Raw genomic sequence first — 20,205 nt, forward strand, 5'->3', positions numbered from 1 at the left:
GAGGGCTCCTGAGTGTCAGACTGAGTTAATTTTCTTTGCATGGATAAGTATAAGTTAACCATTTTCACATCATTAGCGAGTGCAGCTGATTTGGAACATGAACTGCTGTCAATTCTTTTTTTCTTCCTCATATAAAATGATAATGCTGTCCCAGCAGGCCAGTACCTTCACGGTAAAAACTTCTTGTAGAATTAGTGAAAACTGCATTTAAAAAAAAAGATTTGAAAGAAAGGACAAAGTAGATATTATACCTATGGCAGCAATATTCAGGTGCCAGCGCTTTTCCTCATGAGAGGGAGGGAAACACAGGGCGACGTGAGAGAGAAACTGAGCACCTGCAGATAATTTCAAGGTCGCGCACTGAGACTAGCAGAGAAGTGATTCAGCTCTGGGGTCTTGAGAAGACCTTGGTATATGAACCTTATACCCTGGATAGAAAGCTGGCATTTCTTACGGCTGCCACAAAGCAGCCAAGCACGTGCGGGGCACTCTGCTTCCAGTCATCGAGCCATGAACGGCAGCTGCCAACAGCCTTCATGCTTTAACGTAGTGTGCGAAGCTGAGCAAAAGAGAAGAATGGGAGATAAAAGCTTCATCCTTTGTACATATGGACAAGAATTGGGCGTTCTTACATGGGAAAAGTGGATGGGGTTAGGTAGGATAGGGAAAGAATAATAAGGTTCACCCAGCCTAGTGCACGGGTCTAGTCTCAGTTGGGCGTGCGTTTTGGATGTGGAAGAATAGCACCCGATGCAGTAAGGAGATTAATGTGCCCAAAACGCATGCCCTAACAAGCGCATACCCAACAAAGGGCCAATGCATGTAAGTTCCATGCGGATGAAGACATTAACTATTACCTTCCGACGCAGGAAAGCGCGCCCCAAGGCTGGGCGACCGATGCACATATTTTAATACAGGGAAATTTAACTCCAGCTCTGGAGGTGGAGTAAAGTTAGCTCGCAGTCAAGGGCTCATTACAAAATATGGTCCTCTGTGTTGCGATAAGTCTGTCCTCCTCCTTAGTATCCTTGTGACTCTTTAATTTACTGCTTGCGGTGGAGAAAAATATGTGTACATTGATTTGATCAAAAGGAAGCGCACGTTTCTTATAACGGCACGATTTAGACGCCCGTAGCAATAGGCACCTGATAGAATAAACTTCAGCACCTCAGCAAAATAACCAAAAAGAAGCACGATCAAAACAGACGCTTGTATTGAGCGCCGGTTGCAGTGGAGGACGCCCGATGCAATAAACTTTTGAGCGCCAGAGATGCAAAATTCTGCCTTAGCGCGCCTTTTTTTACGCTGCCTTGATTTTCCTCTCATTTAAACACTGCAATGGGCGCACAGGGGATGTGGCTATGCCCGCATTAGGACAACATGCGCTTAATACGAGTGTCCGTTTTGAGCATGCCTCTTATTGCGTCGGCCCTGGTGTAGATAAAGTCAGCCATCCACCTCACTGTCTGAAAGGACAGGATTATTGCACTGGCCACAGTGTGAAAATCTCACACTGTGGCCAGTGCAATAATCTAATAATAATAATAATAATCTAATAATAATAATAATAACTGTGGCCAGTGCAACAAAAAAATCTCACACCAATGCTGTCAGCAGACAACCTTGGTTTACCATTGAACTCAGAAAACTAAAACAAAGTTTAAGAAAAAAAGAAGCAATCTGGCGTAAAACCCCTTGCGACTCCACTATCTCCTCATACAAATCTATTCTATACCAGTACAAATCCCTCACCTCAAAGTCAAAAAAAGACTATTATGCATCTAAGATTCACAACCTGGTCTTTGACGCCAAAGCCCTCTTCACTTATGTCTCCAGCCTCACCCAAGCCTTACCGCGAGAAATCCCCGGCAACATGGCTCAATCCAAAGCTGAAGAACTTGCTCAGTTTTTCCAAAATAAAATCACCAATCTCCTAACACAACTGCCTCCCGACACCGCCGCCCTCCAGACATATCAACAACCTGCCTACAAAAACGTCAGCTTAAACATCTTTGAACCCGTCTCTTCCATTGAGATACAAGCCATCCTGAAAAGAATGAAACCCTCGTCTCATCCTGCAGACCACATCCCCTCCAAACTACTTCTATCTATTCCAGACACAATAGCCACATCATTGACAAATATCATCAATTGCTCCCTAGCCCAAGGAACCTTCCCAGATGATCTCAAAATGGCCTCAATCTCACCGCTCCTAAAGAAACCTAACCTTGACCCGAAGGACCCCAACAACTTCCGCCCCATCGCTAACCTCCCATTCATTGCCAAGATCATGGAAAAACTAGTGAACTCTCAACTTTCAGATTTCATCGAAGACAACAATCTTCTCTTCACCCCACAACACGGCTTCCGAAAAAATCGAGGCACAGAATCCCTCCTCACCTCGTTGACAGACCTTATCTTATTGGGCCTCGACAAAGGAAACTCTTTCCTATTGATCTTATTAGACCTATCCGCAGCGTTTGACACGGTCAACCACGCCATCCTCCTAAACCAGCTGTCGTCCATAGGAATCAGCGGCACTGTCCTATCCTGGTTCAAAACCTTCCTCAACAACAGAGGCTACAAAGTTAGACTCCAAAACAAGGAATCTTCAAGATTTGACGCCGTCATAGGAGTCCCGCAAGGTTCTTCATTATCTCCGACTCTTTTCAATATTTACCTTCTTCCTCTCTGCCAACTTCTCACCGACCTCAATCTAAAGTATTTCCTATACGCAGATGATATTCAAATCATCATCCCCATCAAAGACACATACTCTAAAACTCTTGACTTCTGGGAATCATGCCACCTGAAAATCAAACAACTACTCAACAGCCTTCACCTCATCTTAAACTCCTCCAAGACAGAAATCCTACTCATCTCTCCTGAGAACAATAGCTCTAACTCTTCTCTTCCTACCAACCTACCTACCTCACAAGTTAGAGACTTAGGAGTGATAATAGACAACCGGCTAAACTTCAAAGCACATATCAACAAAACAACCAAAGACTGTTTCTATAAACTCCATGTCCTGAAAAGGATAAGACCTCTCTTCCATGCTCAAGACTTCAGAACGATCATCCAAGCAGTCATCTTCTCAAAATTAGACTATTGCAATTCCCTATTGCTAGGTCTGCCCTCATCCTATTCCAAACCATTACAGATGGTTCAAAATTCAGCAGCCCGACTACTAACAGGCGCAAAAAAGAGAGACCACATAACTCCCATCCTGAAAGAGCTACATTGGCTACCCGTATACTTCCGTATCATGTATAAAGCCATGTGTGTCATCTTCAAAACTATACATCAACGCATCTCCCTCGATCTTCAAATCCCCCTCCAAGCATACAATTCGACAAGACCTACCAGAGAAGTTTACAGAGGCGCCCTCCAAGTTCCTCCCACGAAAACGACCAGACACATTACCCTCAGAGATCGGGCCACCTCCACAGCTGGCCCTTCTCTATGGAATTCCATTCCTACAGATCTCAGACTAGAACCATGCCTCCTAACTTTTAGGAAAGGACTTAAGACTTGGTTATTCAAGCAAGCTTTCCCAGACACAATCTAATGACACAATCCAAGGACTCAATCCAAGGACTCCCCAAAACATTCAACCATTAACAATACCATTTGTACATAGTATTTAATTAATTTAATTTGTATTTTGTCTAACCAGTTATTCTTTCCTATCTCTTCCTTCTTCTCCAAGTTCTGTGACCCTTGTTAATTGTAACTGTTTCCTTCGATCACCACAGTTTTAGTTTGATGTATTTAATGCACCCCGTTTCATGTAAACCAGCAAGATATGTCCTCATGATTGCCGGTATATAAAAACCTTAAATAAATAAATAAATAAATAAAAATTGAGGCTTAGGTTTATGATTTTTATTAAGTGGTATTTATGTAATGATATTTTTGCTATGTTGAATTTTTTATTGTTTTCAGTTTTATTGTATTGCATTTATTCCCATGTTGTAAGCCATCCTGGGTCCTTATTTTTAAAAGAAGGTGAGGATAGAATAGGACTAAAAGAAGGTGAAGATAGAATAGGGCTAAATTCCATTTTCCCTCGCTGTGCTGAAATATGACACTAACCTGTCAAGCTAGCTTCAATATCATATTCCCTGTTACTGACAGAAGACACTAAAACAGGAAAAGTACGAAATGCTAACCCCCCAGTAACTTCACTCTGTTCAGAGTTACTGCAGTGATTTCCTGTCGCATGCCACAACATGAGCAGGAGCAAACTTTCAATCCCTTCTCTACAGATTCGGATTTAGCAGGCATTTTCCAAATAAAATGACTTGGCCAAAAAAGTGCGTGCTTTTAGCCATGGGGAAAGAGGCATTTTCCGGAGGAATGTTTAGGTTGGAGTAGTAAAACAGTGCACGTATACATTTGATTTTGCCCAATTCTCTGCCCGCCCCCCCCTGCTTAGTTGTCTTGACAGATAGCGGGCACAGTACACCCAGAGGCTTTTAGCGCACATACTCTGCACTTGCTTGTTTTCTTAGAGAAACAACGTGGATAGGTTTTTTTTTTTTCTTTGAAACTGTGGGTAAAGCGCGCACCTTAAAAACTGCCTGCGTAGTTTGCAACCTCACAGGCTGTTTGAGAATTGCCCCCTTTAGTGACCGGGTGGCTGTAGCGATCCGCCGCTTCCTTCTTATGTATCAATGGTTCTGTTTCAGAGATCGGAACGGAGACTGTCCTGATTTATCATTAGCGTTGTCATTCCAGAGCAGGTGAAATGTTACGCTCTTGATCTCGCAGAAATGGAGACCACATTGACAAGATGGAGGAAGGCAACCCAAAGGCTGCACGGCCCACACTATAAGCCATACACAGAGGGGGCAATTTTTGTTTTCCCCATGGAGGTTGCGGGCCTGGTGTGTTTTGTATCCGTGGGTCTGCAAACTCATTCTCAAAGACGAAAATGCGACCAGCAAATTCCACGGGTACAAAGAAACTGTGGACTTCTCGCCTGCTGTTTCTGCGGGTTGAATCTATGTGCAAAATATAAGGATTTGAAAATCATATCCCCCCATCCCTGCGCATCCTTTTCAATCTTCTGACTTCCTTCGTCCTTGGGAACATTTCGTCTCCCCCATGAGTAAAGGTGTGCCCGATATGAAGCAGCGCGCGCGCTTTTACACAGGCTGAATGTGGGCAGTCTTCACACCTCGTCTTACGTCAGCAAACAACGGTTCGCTTTGGAAATTGCCCATCCTGAAACTGAGGAGCTAAAAATGTACTCTCTGGAAGGAAGAAGAGGAAAGGGAAGGGGAAACACGATAGGCATAGCCTTTGAGAAAGTACCTAAAGGTAGCATTTTCCATAGAAGGAAACGCTCAAGGACAAGAGGTCGCGGCGTGAAGCTGGAGGGAGGGGAGCTGAAAAGGAGCATGGGAAAATGCATTTCCACTGACATTTGGGACAGAAGCCAAAACAGCGGCAGAATTCAAGCTTGCCTGGGATAGACTCGAAGGGGCCCTGATAGTGGAGGGAGGGTAAGACCTGTGACAACACGGCAGGCACACATGGGTGGACTTGGATGGTCCAAGCATTCCTTTCCCACTGATGCCTTCTACATTGCTACATAAAAGGGCACAACCCTAGCAGCTCTGCGCATCCTGAAGAAAACTGGGTGCAAGGCTGAAGGAAGGGTTCTCCTTTCCACTGCCTGGAGACTTGAACCATGGAAGTTCCTGCCCACGACAGTCTCTAGTTATAAATGCTGCCTGCCTTCCTTCAGTCTTGTAGCCGCATCTGATGACGGGAACGTTCTGGTCTTCAGAGCCCATGGACTATCACCCATCCAACCCCCAACCACCACCTTTTTCTCCTTAGTCCAATAAAAGATATCACAACCTCCAAAGATTCCAGTATTGCAGGATGATTCATGGCATGCTTTTCTGTTCTCTCTCTCCATAGTCAAAATACTGTGTTTAATGCATGTGCTTTCAGCCCGACTAACTCTTTAATCTGCTTTGAATAATGCCAGCCTTCTGGGAGACCTAGCATCCAGGTAACATTTTGTGCTTTCTTGCTCATGGCCGTGCATGACAAACCATATCCTGACCATCACAATCTGAAATTTATCTTATGTTCTAATCATTACATTTGCACTTGTCATCTGGTTTTATAACTTACCTCATGCCTCTCCCTCTTCTTTATTAATAATCTGAAATGTATCCCTTCTTTGAATGAATAACAGAATGTAAAATAACTGTCCAGGAGGAGCATGCACATTTGAAATAATGTTGCAACCTAGTTTCTGGCTGCCTCTTCCAGGTACAAAATTACTATAGCAGACCAGTCAAAGTGAACACGATACTGTAAACTTAGGGCAGTTGCTTATTAAATGTTCAGCTGATGCTTTCCTAAGACCTTAAAATGTCTATAAATGTAGCATCAGCCATTGGAATCCATTCGAGATCTGCGGTCATGGCTGTGATTTCTCATAAAGTTTCTTGGATAGCCACGAAATATGTCATTGGCGCATTGTATGCTGCTGGTATGGTTTGTTGCTCTGCCATTAAGGATTGAGACCCTGCCTCCAGTTTGTCTTTAAAGTAATATTAGCTTAACTTCCTAAGGGTCTAATTGATCAAGGCAGTCTCATCCCAGAGACACGGGATGAGAGAAGGGCCTTAGTGCAGGGCTTCCCAAACTTTTAGCCAATGTAACCCTGTGGCACAGAAATGAGCGTTCGAGGCTTTTTCTTCCTTTAAGTGCTTTACTTTTACAAAGCAACAAAATCACCAGCATTCACAGTTCTCACAACAGAAATTTAAATGCAGATCTGCCTTCTCCTATTTACACGATAACACAAACAGGTCAGCTATTCTTAAGGGGCTGCCTGTCCCTTCTTACTCCCCAGAACAGTGTGTTCAAGAGGAGCTAACTAAACTTAAAATAGATAAGACGATGAGGCCAGATGGGATACATCCGAGGGTACTAAGGGACTTAGAGATGTCCTGGCAGCTCCATGCTGACCTTTTCAATGCTTCCTTAGATCTGGAGTAGTTCCGGAGGACTGGAGATGGGCGGATGTGGTTCCTATTCATAAAAGTGGAAGGAGGCTGGGAACTGCAGGCCGGTCAGTCTGACCTCTGTGGTGAGCAAATTAATGGAATCGCTGCTAAAACAGGGGAGAGTGCAATTTTGGAATCCAACGGATTGCAAGAGCCGAGGCAGCATGGTGTTACCAGAGGTAAATCTTGTCAGATGAATCTGATCAATTTCTTTGATTAGGTGACCAGAGAGTTGGCTCAAGGAAAAGCGCTAGACGTAGTGCATTGGATTTCAGGAAGGCCTTTGACACGGTTCCGCACAGAAGACTTATAAATAAATTGTGTGCTCTTAGTATGGATCCTAGAGTGAGTGACTGGGTTAGAAACTGGCTGAGAGGAGGTGACAAAGGGGAGTGGTATATAAAGTTTCCTCTGAGGAGGGAGGGTGTTACTAGAGGTGAGCCTCAGGAATTTGTCCTTGGGCTGGTTCTTTTCAACATTTTTGTGAGCGACATAACGGAAGGATTATCAGGAAAGGTTTGTCTTTTTGCCAATGATACCAAAATCTGTAGCAGGGTGGAAACCATGAGGAGGGGGATCTAGCAAAGCTCGAGGGATGGTCTAAGGTCTGGCAGCTAAGATCTAATGCTAAAAAATGCAGAGTAATGCATTTAGGATGCAAAAACCCAAGGGAAAGGCACAGGATTGGAGGTGAAATTCTTCTAAGCACAAAGGAAGAGCAGGATCTGGGGGTAACAGTATCTGATGATCTTAAGGTGGCCAAACAGGTGGATAAAGTGATGGTAAAAGCCAGAAAGCTGCTTGGCTGCACAGGGAAAGGAATGATCAGCAGAAAAAGGGAGGTGATATTGCCCCTGTATAAGTCCCTGGTGAGACCTCACTGGGGTCGATTTTAAAAGGAGTGTGCGCGAGTCCATGTGTGCGTGGTTCCCAGCGCGCACATGTTATAAAATCCAATGGCCATGCGCACATGCACACCAGATTTTAAACTCCACATGCGCATGTGGCCCGTGACTCACGAGCGCAGGGGGAGGGGGGTAAGTGTTAAAATTACGCACGGTGACACAATCGGCCTTTTTTCCAGTTCCCTAACCCCCTTTCTAACCTTCCTTCCCTTTCCCCTCTCCACCCCGACCCCTAACCCCTACCTACCCACCCTGTTTTTTTTGTTCAGTGACTTACCTGCTCTGATGAGCAGAAGTAGGTTATGTGTGCTGGCCTGCTGCTGGCATGCGCTTCCCCAGGACAGCATCACATGGTGCTGTCCCAGCTCGCCCCCATGGCCCGCCCCTTTGGAGAGGCCTTCCGAAAATCCGTGTGATATGTGCAAGGCCCCGACCCCCGTTATTTATGCGCGTGGCCCTTTTAAAATCGGGCTGACTGTGTACAATTCTGGAGACCGAAATTATATATCAAAAGGATATAAACAGGATGGAGTTGGCCCAGAGGGGGCTACTAAAATGGTCACTGGTCTTCATTCTAAGGCGCATGGGGATAGACTTAAAGATCTAAATGTGTACACCCCGGAGAAAAGGCGAGATATGATCGAGACATTCAAATATCGCAAAGGTTTCCATGCACAGGAGGTGAGCATTTTTCAGGTTGATCAGGTTGAAAAAGGGAAGACTCAGGAGTAATCTTGGGAAATGTTTCTTTACAGAGAGTGTGGTGGATGCGTGGAAGAGCCTCCCAGTGAAAGTGGTGGAGACAAAAACAGTTTCTGAATTCAAGGAAGCATGGAATAAATACAGGGGCTCTCTAAGGAAGTGATGGGAATTATAATGCTAAATTAATTGTACAGATGGGCAGATTGGATGGGCCATATGGTGTTTTCTGCGTCATGTTTCTATTTTCCTTTATGTGACACAGAAGGAGCGGTCAAGACCTTTTTTCTTCCATTAAGTGCTTAATTTTTACAGTGCAAAAAAGCATCAGCATTCACAAAAATTCAGGCAGCCATGCAAAAGAACTGCCTCCTTCCATTCACAGGATAATAGAAACAGATCAGCTGTTCTTAAGGGGGCTGCCTACTCCTTCTTACTCAGGTTCCTGGAGTATGCTCTGGGCAGGAGTTGATTTCTGAGCGTAAAAATGTGTGGGTCGGGTGCACTTTTTTTTTTTCAGGATCTGGGGAGAATAGCTAATAGCCTCATCAACGTGCATTTGCATGTGATGAGCGCTATTAGTTTTGTGGAGGGTTGGACGCGTGTTTTGGACGCTCTGACCCCCTTATAGCACAAGGGGTTGTAGACGCACGTCCAACCACGGGGTTAAACAGTGCGCTCGGCTGAACGCGCTGTATTGCATCGGCCCCCATTGTCTCTTATTAAAGGTGGGCTGCACCGTGCACACTCAGCCCTGCCCTCTCCTCATGGCTGGTCCCTAGCCCAATAGTGGTCTGCAAGCACCAGCAGTGCTAGTAATGGACATCAGCCCCTATCCCTCCTCACCCAGGGCTTCCCTTTAGCACAGAAACTCATTCGACGGCTGTGCCACAGCGGGGCACATTCAGGCTCAAAGGCTTCACACCGACTTCCATTACTGCTGCTGGCGCCTGAGGAATGCGGCTGTTTGAGTCACTTGTATCCCCCATCTGAAGACTTTGTGACCCCCCCATCTGGGGTTCTGACCTACACTTTGGGAAGCCCTGCCTTAGCAAATGAGGCCTAAATTAGATCGAGTCGCTTCCTGTCTGAATCACTTTTATAGTAGTCCTCACAGTTATGACTGTACCGCAGATTAGACCTGCACTTATAGGCGGTAATAGTCAGTAAGCTGGCAAGTTGACAAGTTATCCGGCTACAGTTAGCCAGGTGAACTTGTCCTGGATATTCAGTGGAATAAACGTCCCACTGAATATCCCCGATTAATTATCCCGGCTTACCATACCTAGATAACTTTAAACATAACTAGCTATTCTTTTAATATTGTCAGTTAGGTATAGAGTGTCTGGCTACGATAAACTGAGTAACTTTAGACGTAACCAGATATATTCCAAAAATATAGCCAGTTAAGTGGTGAAATGCTAGGTATTAAAAAAAATAAATAAATAAATCCCAGGCCTACTGGCTCAACCACAGCCCCTTCCTCCCTCCCATCCTAGCTCCAAAGGCTCATCCCTACTAGGCCAAGCCTGTGATCTACTCCCTAAAAAGAAATGGGTCGGGGGAAGCCCAGACCGAGACGATGCTACTTGCCTTACATCGGTGCACTCTGGAGCTGGGGTCATCTTATTCACATGCAAGCTTGGCGCGCCTGTTTGACATCATCCAAAGGTGCCTGAACATTCCAAATTAACCAAACCCGCGGCGCACACCAAAGGGACACAGAACTGGGATCAGATTTCAGCTGTTGGCCCGTTTTGTCCGAAGTTATGGGTAAGAAGAGGAAAGGAGCAATTTGTGCTTTCCCCAACCAAGACGGCTGCTACATCCTAGGCAAGTTTAGATATGTTTTTTTTTTCCCAACCCAAGCAAAGTTTCAGGGACACAGAAACTTGAAGGCTCGACTTCTGCTCCTTCTGTGGTTTCCACTTCTCTCAGCCGTGATACTTGGGCCTCCGCTGTCTCTGGATGTGGGGCAATGCATAGTCCTGGAGGGAAGTAGCCAGATATCTGGCTTAGTTGAAGTGAATGGCCCAGATGATGGAACGATCCTTGTGGTAGGCCCACCTGGAGCTCAAGAGTCATCTTTTTCCTTTGAGTAAACCACATAACACTAAAGACCTTATGGACCTCAATCATGGGTCTGGAAAAATCTCTGTCGTATAGGATTGATGGAACTACATCACCTTTTGAATAATTGTATTTGCAAATGGGGTCTCATTCTCGGTTATTACGAGAGTATGACGGAAAGATGGGAAGTTTACAATTTCAAATTACTACTTTACAGAACTCCTCATTGACTTTAATTAGAGACAATGAGATTTTGCATTGTATAATGCAAAATAGGGAGCATTTATAAGGTTTAATATACTTTTTCGAACTTTCCTAAGTCTTCATTAATTTCAGCTATAGATATATTAGAAATGTTATATTGAATTATTGAAGATTTCTCCAGATACTGTCCCACCTATTCCTAAAGTTTTCTATCTTCCAGCTCGGGGGGATGTTGTACCTGTTACTATTTTTTCAGTCAGACTTGCTTATCAACTGATGGTATTGATTTATCGCTTCTTTTCATGAATCTCAGGCAGGAGTTTCTCTGAGAGCAGCATTGTTAGTTACCTACGCTTTGGAGTCTGAAAGAGATCGGGCATTAAAAATGTTTTTCAGACTTAGGGACAGGTTTTTTTTCCTTGGTAAAAAATTTAGCTATTTTTTCCTGTTGTGGCAAAAGCAACTCAGCACAGGCATTAAGTGTTTTCTTCAGGGGAAGCAGAGAGTGATTGCATGGGGCGCTGGTTTGCTTTTTGGTTCCTCTGTAAATGTCCTATTCAATTAGGGAATGCAAAATGCCTTTTTCATGATCCTGAGCAACGTGAGAATTTTCTCCAGAACCGGATGACAAATCCATAGGTTAATGGTAATATGAGGCCTTAATATTATTTAAGTTGGACAACTTTTCGGTGTACCGTTTGCTCTGTATAAATGTTCTCCCTAAATACTGATGATCATATGGGAAACCTGTTTCTTCTTCTATTTTCATGTACAGATGTGGTTTATATGATTATTTGTTTGGTTCTAAAGTCAAGTGTTCTTGATTTATGTATTCATAAAAAAGTAATAAAGAGATTAAATTTAAAAAGCAATATTTCAGCTGCTCCCCCCAATTCCTGCTCCTCGGTCCAGTCTAAGATTTAAAATTTTAAATCTCCAGGGACACCCCCCAACACCTTAATTTTAGCTTAATCTTCAGCCTGGATTGCGGTATCAGCCTACCATAATCCGGGCCTGGCGCTTCCGCCGTCGCCGAGCAGCTGCACTGGAGGAAGTGTACGCTTTTCTGCATAGCTCCTAGAAGCTGCTCAGCGACAGTAGAAGCTCCGGGCCTGGATCACGGGAGGCTCCTGCCGCAATCAAGGCTGCACATTAAGATAAAATTAAGTTCCCGGCAGAGGTCCCTGGAGATTTAAAATTTTAAAAACTTACACCGGACCAAGGAGCGAGGGTGGGGTCGAGGCCGAGGCTGGCATCAGTCCTGACCTGTACCTTTAAAAAAAAAAAAAGATATAAGGGATTTTAGGAAGAAGAAAACTGCAGGCTCAGCCCGGTAGGGCAGAACTTTGGGAGCTAGGGTGGATGGGAGGGAAGAGTAACAGGTTCCCAGATAATTTTAGACCTGCGTTCAGGCACATCTAGAGTTAGAAATGAAATGAAACATAGAAACATAGAAATGACGGCAGAAGAAGACCAAACGGCCCATCCAGTCTGCCCAGCAAGCTTCACACGTTTTTTTCTCTCATACTTATCTGTTTCTCTTAGCTCTTGGTTCTATTTCCCTTCCACCCCCACCATTGAAATATCTAGCTTGATTAGTTAGGGGTAGTAGGGGTAGTAACCGCCGCAATAAGCAAGCTACACCCATGCTTATTTGTTTTACCCAGACTATGTTATACAGTCCTTATTGGTTGTTTTTCTTCTCCCCTGCTGTTGAAGCAGGGAGCTATGCTGGATATGCATCGAAAGTGAAGTATCGGACACAATTGGTTTGGGGTAGTAACCGCCGTAACAAGCCAGCTACTCCCCACTTTGTGAGTGCGAACCCTTTTTTCTTCTCCCCTGCCGTTGAAGCAGAGAACTATGCTGTATATGCATTGAAGGTGAAGCATCAGGCTTATTTGGTTTGGGGTAGTAACCGCCGTAACAAGCCAGCTACTCCCCTCTTTGTGAGTGTAAATCCATTTTTCCACATTTCCTCTTGCTGTTGAAGCTTAGAGCGATGTTGGAGTCACAGTAAGCATGTGTATGTTTATTGAATAAGGGTATTGTCTCCAGGCAGTAGCCGTCATTCTGGCGAGTCACCCACTCTTCATTGGCGGCCTCTTGACTTTATGGATCCACAGTGTTTATCCCACGCCCCTTTGAAGTCCTTCACAGTTCTGGTCTTCACCACATCCTCCGGAAGGGCATTCCAGGCGTCCACCACCCTCTCCGTGAAGAAATACTTCCTGACATTGGTTCTGAATCTTCCTCCCTGGAGCTTCAAATCGTGACCCCTGGTTCTGCTGATTTTTTTCCTATGGAACAGGTTTGTCGTTGTCTTTGGATCATTAAAACCTTTCAAGTATCTGAAAGTCTGTATCATATCACCTCTGCTCCTCCTTTCCTCCAGGGTGTACATATTTAGATTCTTCAATCTCTCCTTGTACGTCATGCGATGAAGATCTTCCACCTTCTTGGAAGTTAACCTAATTATTGGAGTTAACCTAATTATTTATCTGGCTAGCTCCAAATATTGGAGGTTGCCAGATTTGGCTAACTCAAGCCTACCCCCGAATGCCCCTTGCTTATTTGGCTAACATTTTGCTGGATAAGTAAGTAGATTGATAACTTGTGAGTGATCCAAACATGGCTTTGATTATTGACCTCACAACTGCTCAGACTGTTTATATCGCAGCTGATAAACTACTCAAGCTTATTGCGGTGATGGGAATTCTTTTTGGGTTTTAACTGACAAAACAGCCCCGAATCAAAAAAAAAAGGTGTTTGTTAGATACACATCAGAAAAACACCACTTCCTGAGGTGCCCTCTCTCCCCACCTTTGCCTACCCTGGGTCTTCTGTTTTGTTTTTGTCTCTTTCCGCGCTAACGACTCCGCAGCTGCCCAGATGTATGTATTTGATTCAGACGGGAAAGACACTCAACAATAGTACCCACGAAAACATTGATAAACACCCACAAAGAATCCCCAATTAGCTGGAAAATAAACTCCTAAATTTACAGTTTATGAACACCTAAAATCAGAAGCCAATTTACACATATTCTATTTCTGATATGAATTCTGTGGTGAAATGCAGTCGTTCATAGTGACGGACAGTTACACGCGATATGGCTCAGATGTGTTAGTCAAGCTACAAGATCATTCTATCTTCAGAAATACGCCCATCACCCGTGCACATCTCACTCATCGCACTGCAAAGCTAACTACCCAGCATGCAAAGAGTTAAACCAGCTCAGGTCTTCCTTACGCAGCAGGAGCGTGCAGCGTCCCTCCGTCGCAGTCCTGGCAGTTGGATCTAGGGCTCTGTTCTCAGGACTGGCAATACACAGAGAGAGTTCAGCTAAAAACCCCCCCCAATGGTTTTTTTTATACTTTAGGGTGAATTTTTAATGCGGCGCACGGGTGTCTATGTGCGTGTGATTTTCAGTCTGCACACGTGGACGCAACGATTTTATAACATGCATGCGTCGCCGCAATAAAGGAGCGGACTGGGATGTAATGTCCCTATCCCCCTAACTAACCTTCCTCCCTTTTCCCCTCTCCACCCCGAACCCTAAACCCAACCTACCTATCCTATTTTTTTTTTGTTTTAGAACTTACCTTCTCCTATGAGCGAGAGTAAGTTCTATGCGCTGGTTGGCTGCCAGAGCGTACTTTACCGGGACAGCACCATTTTGTGCTGTCCTGGCCGGCCCCCATCCCGCTCTCACCCCATCCAGCCCTCCCCTGGCCTGCCCCTTTTTAAATGCTCGCACCTCCACGCATACCGGGAGATACGCGCATGGTCAGGCTGTTTTGAAAATGCGCGCATGTGGTCCAGCCACATGCATATCTCCCGGGATTTCCATGCACCAAGGATTTAAAATCCCCCCGTTTATTTTCAGTAATTTTAACAATTTGAGTCAAACTGACATTTACAAAATGCTAAACAGTCTTTGAATAAGGAACACATAACATCCATAAAGGAAAACATTTTAAACAAAATTGTCATCCAAATGAGACCTCAGTTTGTTGACTGTAATTTAAGAAATTAAAAATAATAAGAAAAAGAGCAGCTCCCAATTAGTAATTATACTCCGCAATATCGTGAACACAACATAGGAATGTTAATCTAAGAGGGTACAAACAAGGGTCTCTCTATTCTGCAAAAAACTTTCTAACTGATCGGGATCAAAGAAAAAATACTTAAGTGTACCTAATTTGACAATACATTTGCAGGGAAATTGGAGAAGAAAAGATGCACCAATATCAGCCTCCAATTGTTTTTTAATCAAAAGAGCTTTCCGTCTCAGTTGAGTTGCTTTGGCGACATCAGGAAATAGTGCTAGCTGTCGGCCAAGAAAACTTTTATCAGAAGCATGGAAAAACATTTTCCTAGTCCATATTCTACCAAGCTCTAGGGCATACACAACAAGTAAAGGAGCAGAACCTTGAATTGCAATCTTGGAGAACAGCTATTAAATTACCCATTGCGTTAGATTGTATAGCAGGACTGCTTGATGAAGAAGCAGTCTGTCTAGGGGTATATAGAAAGCTTTTGTAATTGGTGGAATTGAATCCTGAGGTACTTTAAGAACCTCTACATGACATTTTCTAAGCAATTCAATTGGGGAAATGTTGACCGACTTAGGAAAGTTGAGAATCTTCTAATCTTTTTAAATTAAGTTCCTGACCCTTAATCAAAACCGCATCACATTTGCCCAATGACTCACACTGTTTCTCCATAAGAGAAATACGTTCTGTGTTCCCCTTTATAGCTTGGTCTTGCCCCATAACCTGAGTGGATTTGCCCAACAACTGCACTCACGTTCTCAAATGAAGACCCTAAAGATTGTTCCAGTCCCTTAATAGCAGTCCAAAGTGTCTCCATGGTAATCTGTGCAGGTCTCTCAGGAAAGTTAGGTGATGATGAAATAGCAAAGATTCATTAGTGGCCGCAGAGACATCTGAGAGGCCATCAAAACAGGTTCCCCCATCACAGGAGAGGAATCTCCTTAGAACCGGATGGTAGCGCAGGGTCCAGTCCAGGTGGTGAGCGTAAATCAGGGCTGAGGGAGATGGAGTTTCCAGCAGGAGCGGCAAGGGATCCCAATGCCAAGATGAAGCAGCCCTGAGGGAGGGCTGGAGCTCAATGGCTGCATAAACCCCTCTATGGTCAGCTGAGACATAGAAGAGGGAACTGCTGTGTTTGGAGGGGGACCAAAGAGTAGAAAGCAAAACAGGAAAATATCCAGAGAAGGAAGCACTTACTTTAAAAGATCTTCTAAAAGGAGCAGTGGGGATAGCATCCGAGAACTTGACAAAGCCGCGTGTGGCACTGCTGCGAGTCTGGTGAAATAGGCCCCTCCTGGCGTCCTGGGTTGATGACATCAGATGCCCGGGACAGTCAGAGACGGGAACCACCGTGGGGCAAGAATGAAGAAGGCACTCCCGGCAGCACAGGGCTCTCCCAGAGGTCCAGCAAGTCAAGTCTTTCCTCTGCAGTCCCCCACCCTCAGCTTAGGCTGGAAGCATTTCAACAACATCCATATAGTTGGGAAATGTCTATCGGTCCTGCAACAAACAGATGGCTTTCAGAGAGAAAAAGCTGGCGGACTGCTCTCGGCAAGTTACCAATAAGTCTTTAGAGGCTGATCTGACTTGCCCTGCATGCACACAGGCAGGGAGTGTACCGGTGTGGCATGAGGAAAGTTTGCAGGCGGCATGGACAGGAGTTTAAGGAGAAAGTTCAGCAGGAAAATCCCGTCCTTCTTTCTTTCTTTTCTTCTTCTCTTTGTCAGTTAGTTAGTTTCTCTGTCCTAGACTGTCATGGCCCCTGAGTGCTCATGTGAATGCTCACCCAATCCCAAAAGTGGGCATTATTTGAATATGCCCAACCCACGTGTATGTCATTGGGAGGCGATTAAAAGCTGATTTTTCCCCTGGCAATAGGTTCATGTGACTGTGGACGTGCAGGAAGATGCAGCCTGTGGATCAAAATATGCTTCTTAAACTGGATACAATGTCTGTGAAGGGCAATGCAGTCACGTCCAGCTAGTTCAAACAATGTCCTGTTTATTGAACAACAGCGGTTCTTTGTCTCCAGTAGTGTCTATCTTGTTTGGTTCGAGTGAGACACACACACATCTCCTTTAAGGGTGACCTAGCTTAGGCCCTACATGACATCATCACACATCCCACTGATAAACGGCAATACCGAAGCTGAGAAATAGCATTTCCAAATGCTTGTCATAGTGAAGTAAATGAGAGTGTAAAAATAAGGTGATGTGGAGAAAACTAACCCTATATAACATGGAGGTCCTAGAGCAGGAATGACATCAGGGACAGGCTGGCGCGTAGGTTAATGTACTGATAATTGTTTAGAGGTGCTGGACATTAACTGTGCTGGAGAAAGTTCAGAGAAGAGCCAAGAGAACGATCAACAGATTGGAAAGCATGCGCTATGGGCAAAGACGGCTATTGAGGGCTTCATTTAACCGGAAAAGGGGAAGGTTGAAAGTGGTAGGATCATTGCTAATGAAGGTCAACAAGGACGTTAACCAGAGAGCTGTGCATCGGAAGAGATGGGGGTGAGCCAGTCCTGGTGTAATTGTACTGCATCTGTGGCCATGTAGTCCCTACTACTACAGATACGATAGGTGATCCCTGCGCTGATAATGGGAGAGGTTTGCTGCAGTCATGGGGGAGTAGTGGAGGCAAAGGCAGTAACAGAATTCAAGAAGTCCTGGGAGAAATACAGATGATCCCAAGTTGCGAAGAAGTGAAGAGAAAGCCAGAGATCAGCTGGGGTCTTTGGCTTTGCACCAGAAGTAAATTGGGCAGATTGGCATAGTTATAGTTTGCCTGCTTAGTTTGGCAGGCAAGGGATAGGAAGGTCAAACTGGCAGGGAGTTTGGGGGCTGATTTAGTACAAGCAGACTGGATGGGCTTAAGGTCCTTATTTGCCGTAATATTCTCTGTGGGGGTCAATATTCAGTAGGCTGGTGAGCTGCAAAGTCATCTTGGAAAAGTTACCCAGATAACTTTAAACCTATCTGCTGCATATAGCTGGTAAAGTAAAAAACAAAAAAATAATTAGCAGCCAAGCAGGCCTGATTCCTCACCCCTCTCCCTACCTCCCAAATAATTAAAAAAAATGTTTGGAGGATCGGGCACTATATGCAAAAATAAAGTACGAGGGTCGGGATTTTCCCACGTAAATTGATGCATTTTAAAACCTATAAGCATGAGTGAAATTGCCAATTTAACTAATTAGTCCACCAGTTTGCCCAGTCCTTCTCCAGGTCATTGAGACCCTCCTAGTTTTTCGGCCTGAACTCCCCGCCCCAGTTCAAGAACGCTGAATATCACTTACACTAGGTAATAAGCAGATGCAAAAATATGCGAGGAGGCTGGAAAATGTATGCACGTGTGTAACAAATGTAGAAAGAATAGAGTATTCTGGCTTATCTTCAGCTCATTAGTACTAAGCAGCATGCTACAGTTGCAGGCCTCGATGATCCTTCTGCTAAGCTATGTGCAATGTACATATAGATTCCCGAAGATTATTGTACGTGAAGGTGGGGTGGATTGTAATGCCTGGGGTAAGTCAGTACGTGCTAGAAATAGGTGAAAAATGCCTGGGTGGGAGTGAATGAGGACTCATGGTAGCAGGAAGAAACTGTTGGGGAAAAAAAAAAAGATTCAGATGCAGGGATACGTTAATGACTGTTTTCATCGAGATCTTCCAAATGGTGCATCCTCCATTTTTTACATTTGTTTCCTCATCCTTTCATCGTCTTGCTTCTTACTTTGATTTCCTCCAATTGCATGCCTAGTCATGTTTGCTTGTGCTTCACCTATATATAACAGTGCTTTTCAAGGATGACCCGATTCTGTATATCTTGTAGCAAGAGATTAAAAAATGATCGCAATTTTAAAAGTGAAGAATAATACAATATACTGTATATATAAATATATATATATAGAGAGAGAGAGAGAGAGAGAGAAAATGAAAACAGTATGGGGTAATTTTGTAAGAGCCCTCAGAAATTACAGTGTTCAAAGCAAACTTAGGCACATAAGGTCACTTTAACAACGATCCTGGCAAAGCTCCCCGCAGAGGTTACACCTGATAACTTTGTGGGGGCGAGAAAATCCACAACCACGTTTTTCAAAATCGAAAAAAGATGTGGTGAATCCCAACCCCGCCCGCCTCTCCACTATGCATGTAAAATGAAGTGCACATGGGCTGTATGCGCGTAATTTTACCCTCATATCGGGTGTACGGTTTGTCATTCCTGTGGGTAAAGCATGGTTAGGTTTAAAGTTAGCCAGGCAAAGGTGGCTGGATAACTCTCCACGGCCAGATTTACCCTGCCAAACTTAGCTGATATTCAGCCCCCCCACATCCTCTAACGCCCACGCACTGCCTCGCTGTTACCTGCCCAGCGATCTTGTTTACTAAGCTTTTTTCCCCACAGTCACGGAATGGGGCAAAAGGCCTTAGTAATCAGGCCCTACGTTTTAGCCCGGTAACAACGCACCCGGCTAAATCTTATCCAGTCGGAGAGGGGAAATATGTAATCCCCAGGTTTGTCTGGCTACGTGCCGAACCAAGCCAGACAAATCTTCTTGAATATGGACCTCTCAGTGTCTATCGAATTCAGCCGTCTAGTCGGCTGTAGACGGGCTTTTATTTATTTCCAAGAAGAGCCTTATTAAAAAAATGTCACACCTTGAAATGTCTGCCGCAGCTAAAAACTGGAGTCTCATGACCTGATCCTCCATTTTACTGGCTCCATCATGATTTTCCCCATCAAGTTCATGACATGTGTCCACAACAAAATAATTTCTTCCCCGGTAAAGACTGCTAACACTTCTGCTTGATGGCTAAACAGTCCAACAACCTTTTCCCATCCACACCGTTCAGCATTGTGCTTGGAAACGGAATGGATTTGGTTCTAGAAATATTCTGGCAAGGGCCCAAAGCCGCCCGAGCACTCAGTTCTTTCGAAATCCTTCTGGAATGAAGTTCTCGGCTCTCGTCGCACACAAACACGTCTTTCTCTGTTTCAGCGACGTCGCCGTGGAGCTGCCGTTCACGCTGATGCATCCGAAGCCAAAGGAGGAGCCCTTGCATAGAGATGGTAAGATCAACCTTTGCCTTTATTATGATTTTTCGACCTTTTGTCAGGTTTCTGAGCATTTTTACCGGTTTTATGATGTAATGAATGCTACAGGTTTTCTTTGTTGACAGACGTTTGGACAGAAGGCTGTCTCACGTTTGTTTTTTGTATACTT

The 20,205-nt window shown here is 44.5% G+C and overlaps 1 protein-coding gene across 1 annotated transcript in view; it reads left to right on the plus strand.

Annotated features, from left to right (window-relative positions):
• Positions 1 to 20,205, plus strand: part of LOC115091825 (beta-arrestin-1) — a gene marked incomplete in the record, with an annotated part of 534,784 nt that overhangs the window by 493,307 nt on the left and 21,272 nt on the right. The window contains 1 exon segment of the mRNA XM_029602063.1: positions 19,981 to 20,051. Within this exon segment, the coding sequence (XP_029457923.1) occupies positions 19,981 to 20,051 (71 nt within the window).

This window comes from Rhinatrema bivittatum, chromosome 5, assembly GCF_901001135.1.
Source record: "Rhinatrema bivittatum chromosome 5, aRhiBiv1.1, whole genome shotgun sequence".
NCBI classification, from domain to species: domain Eukaryota; kingdom Metazoa; phylum Chordata; class Amphibia; order Gymnophiona; family Rhinatrematidae; genus Rhinatrema; species Rhinatrema bivittatum.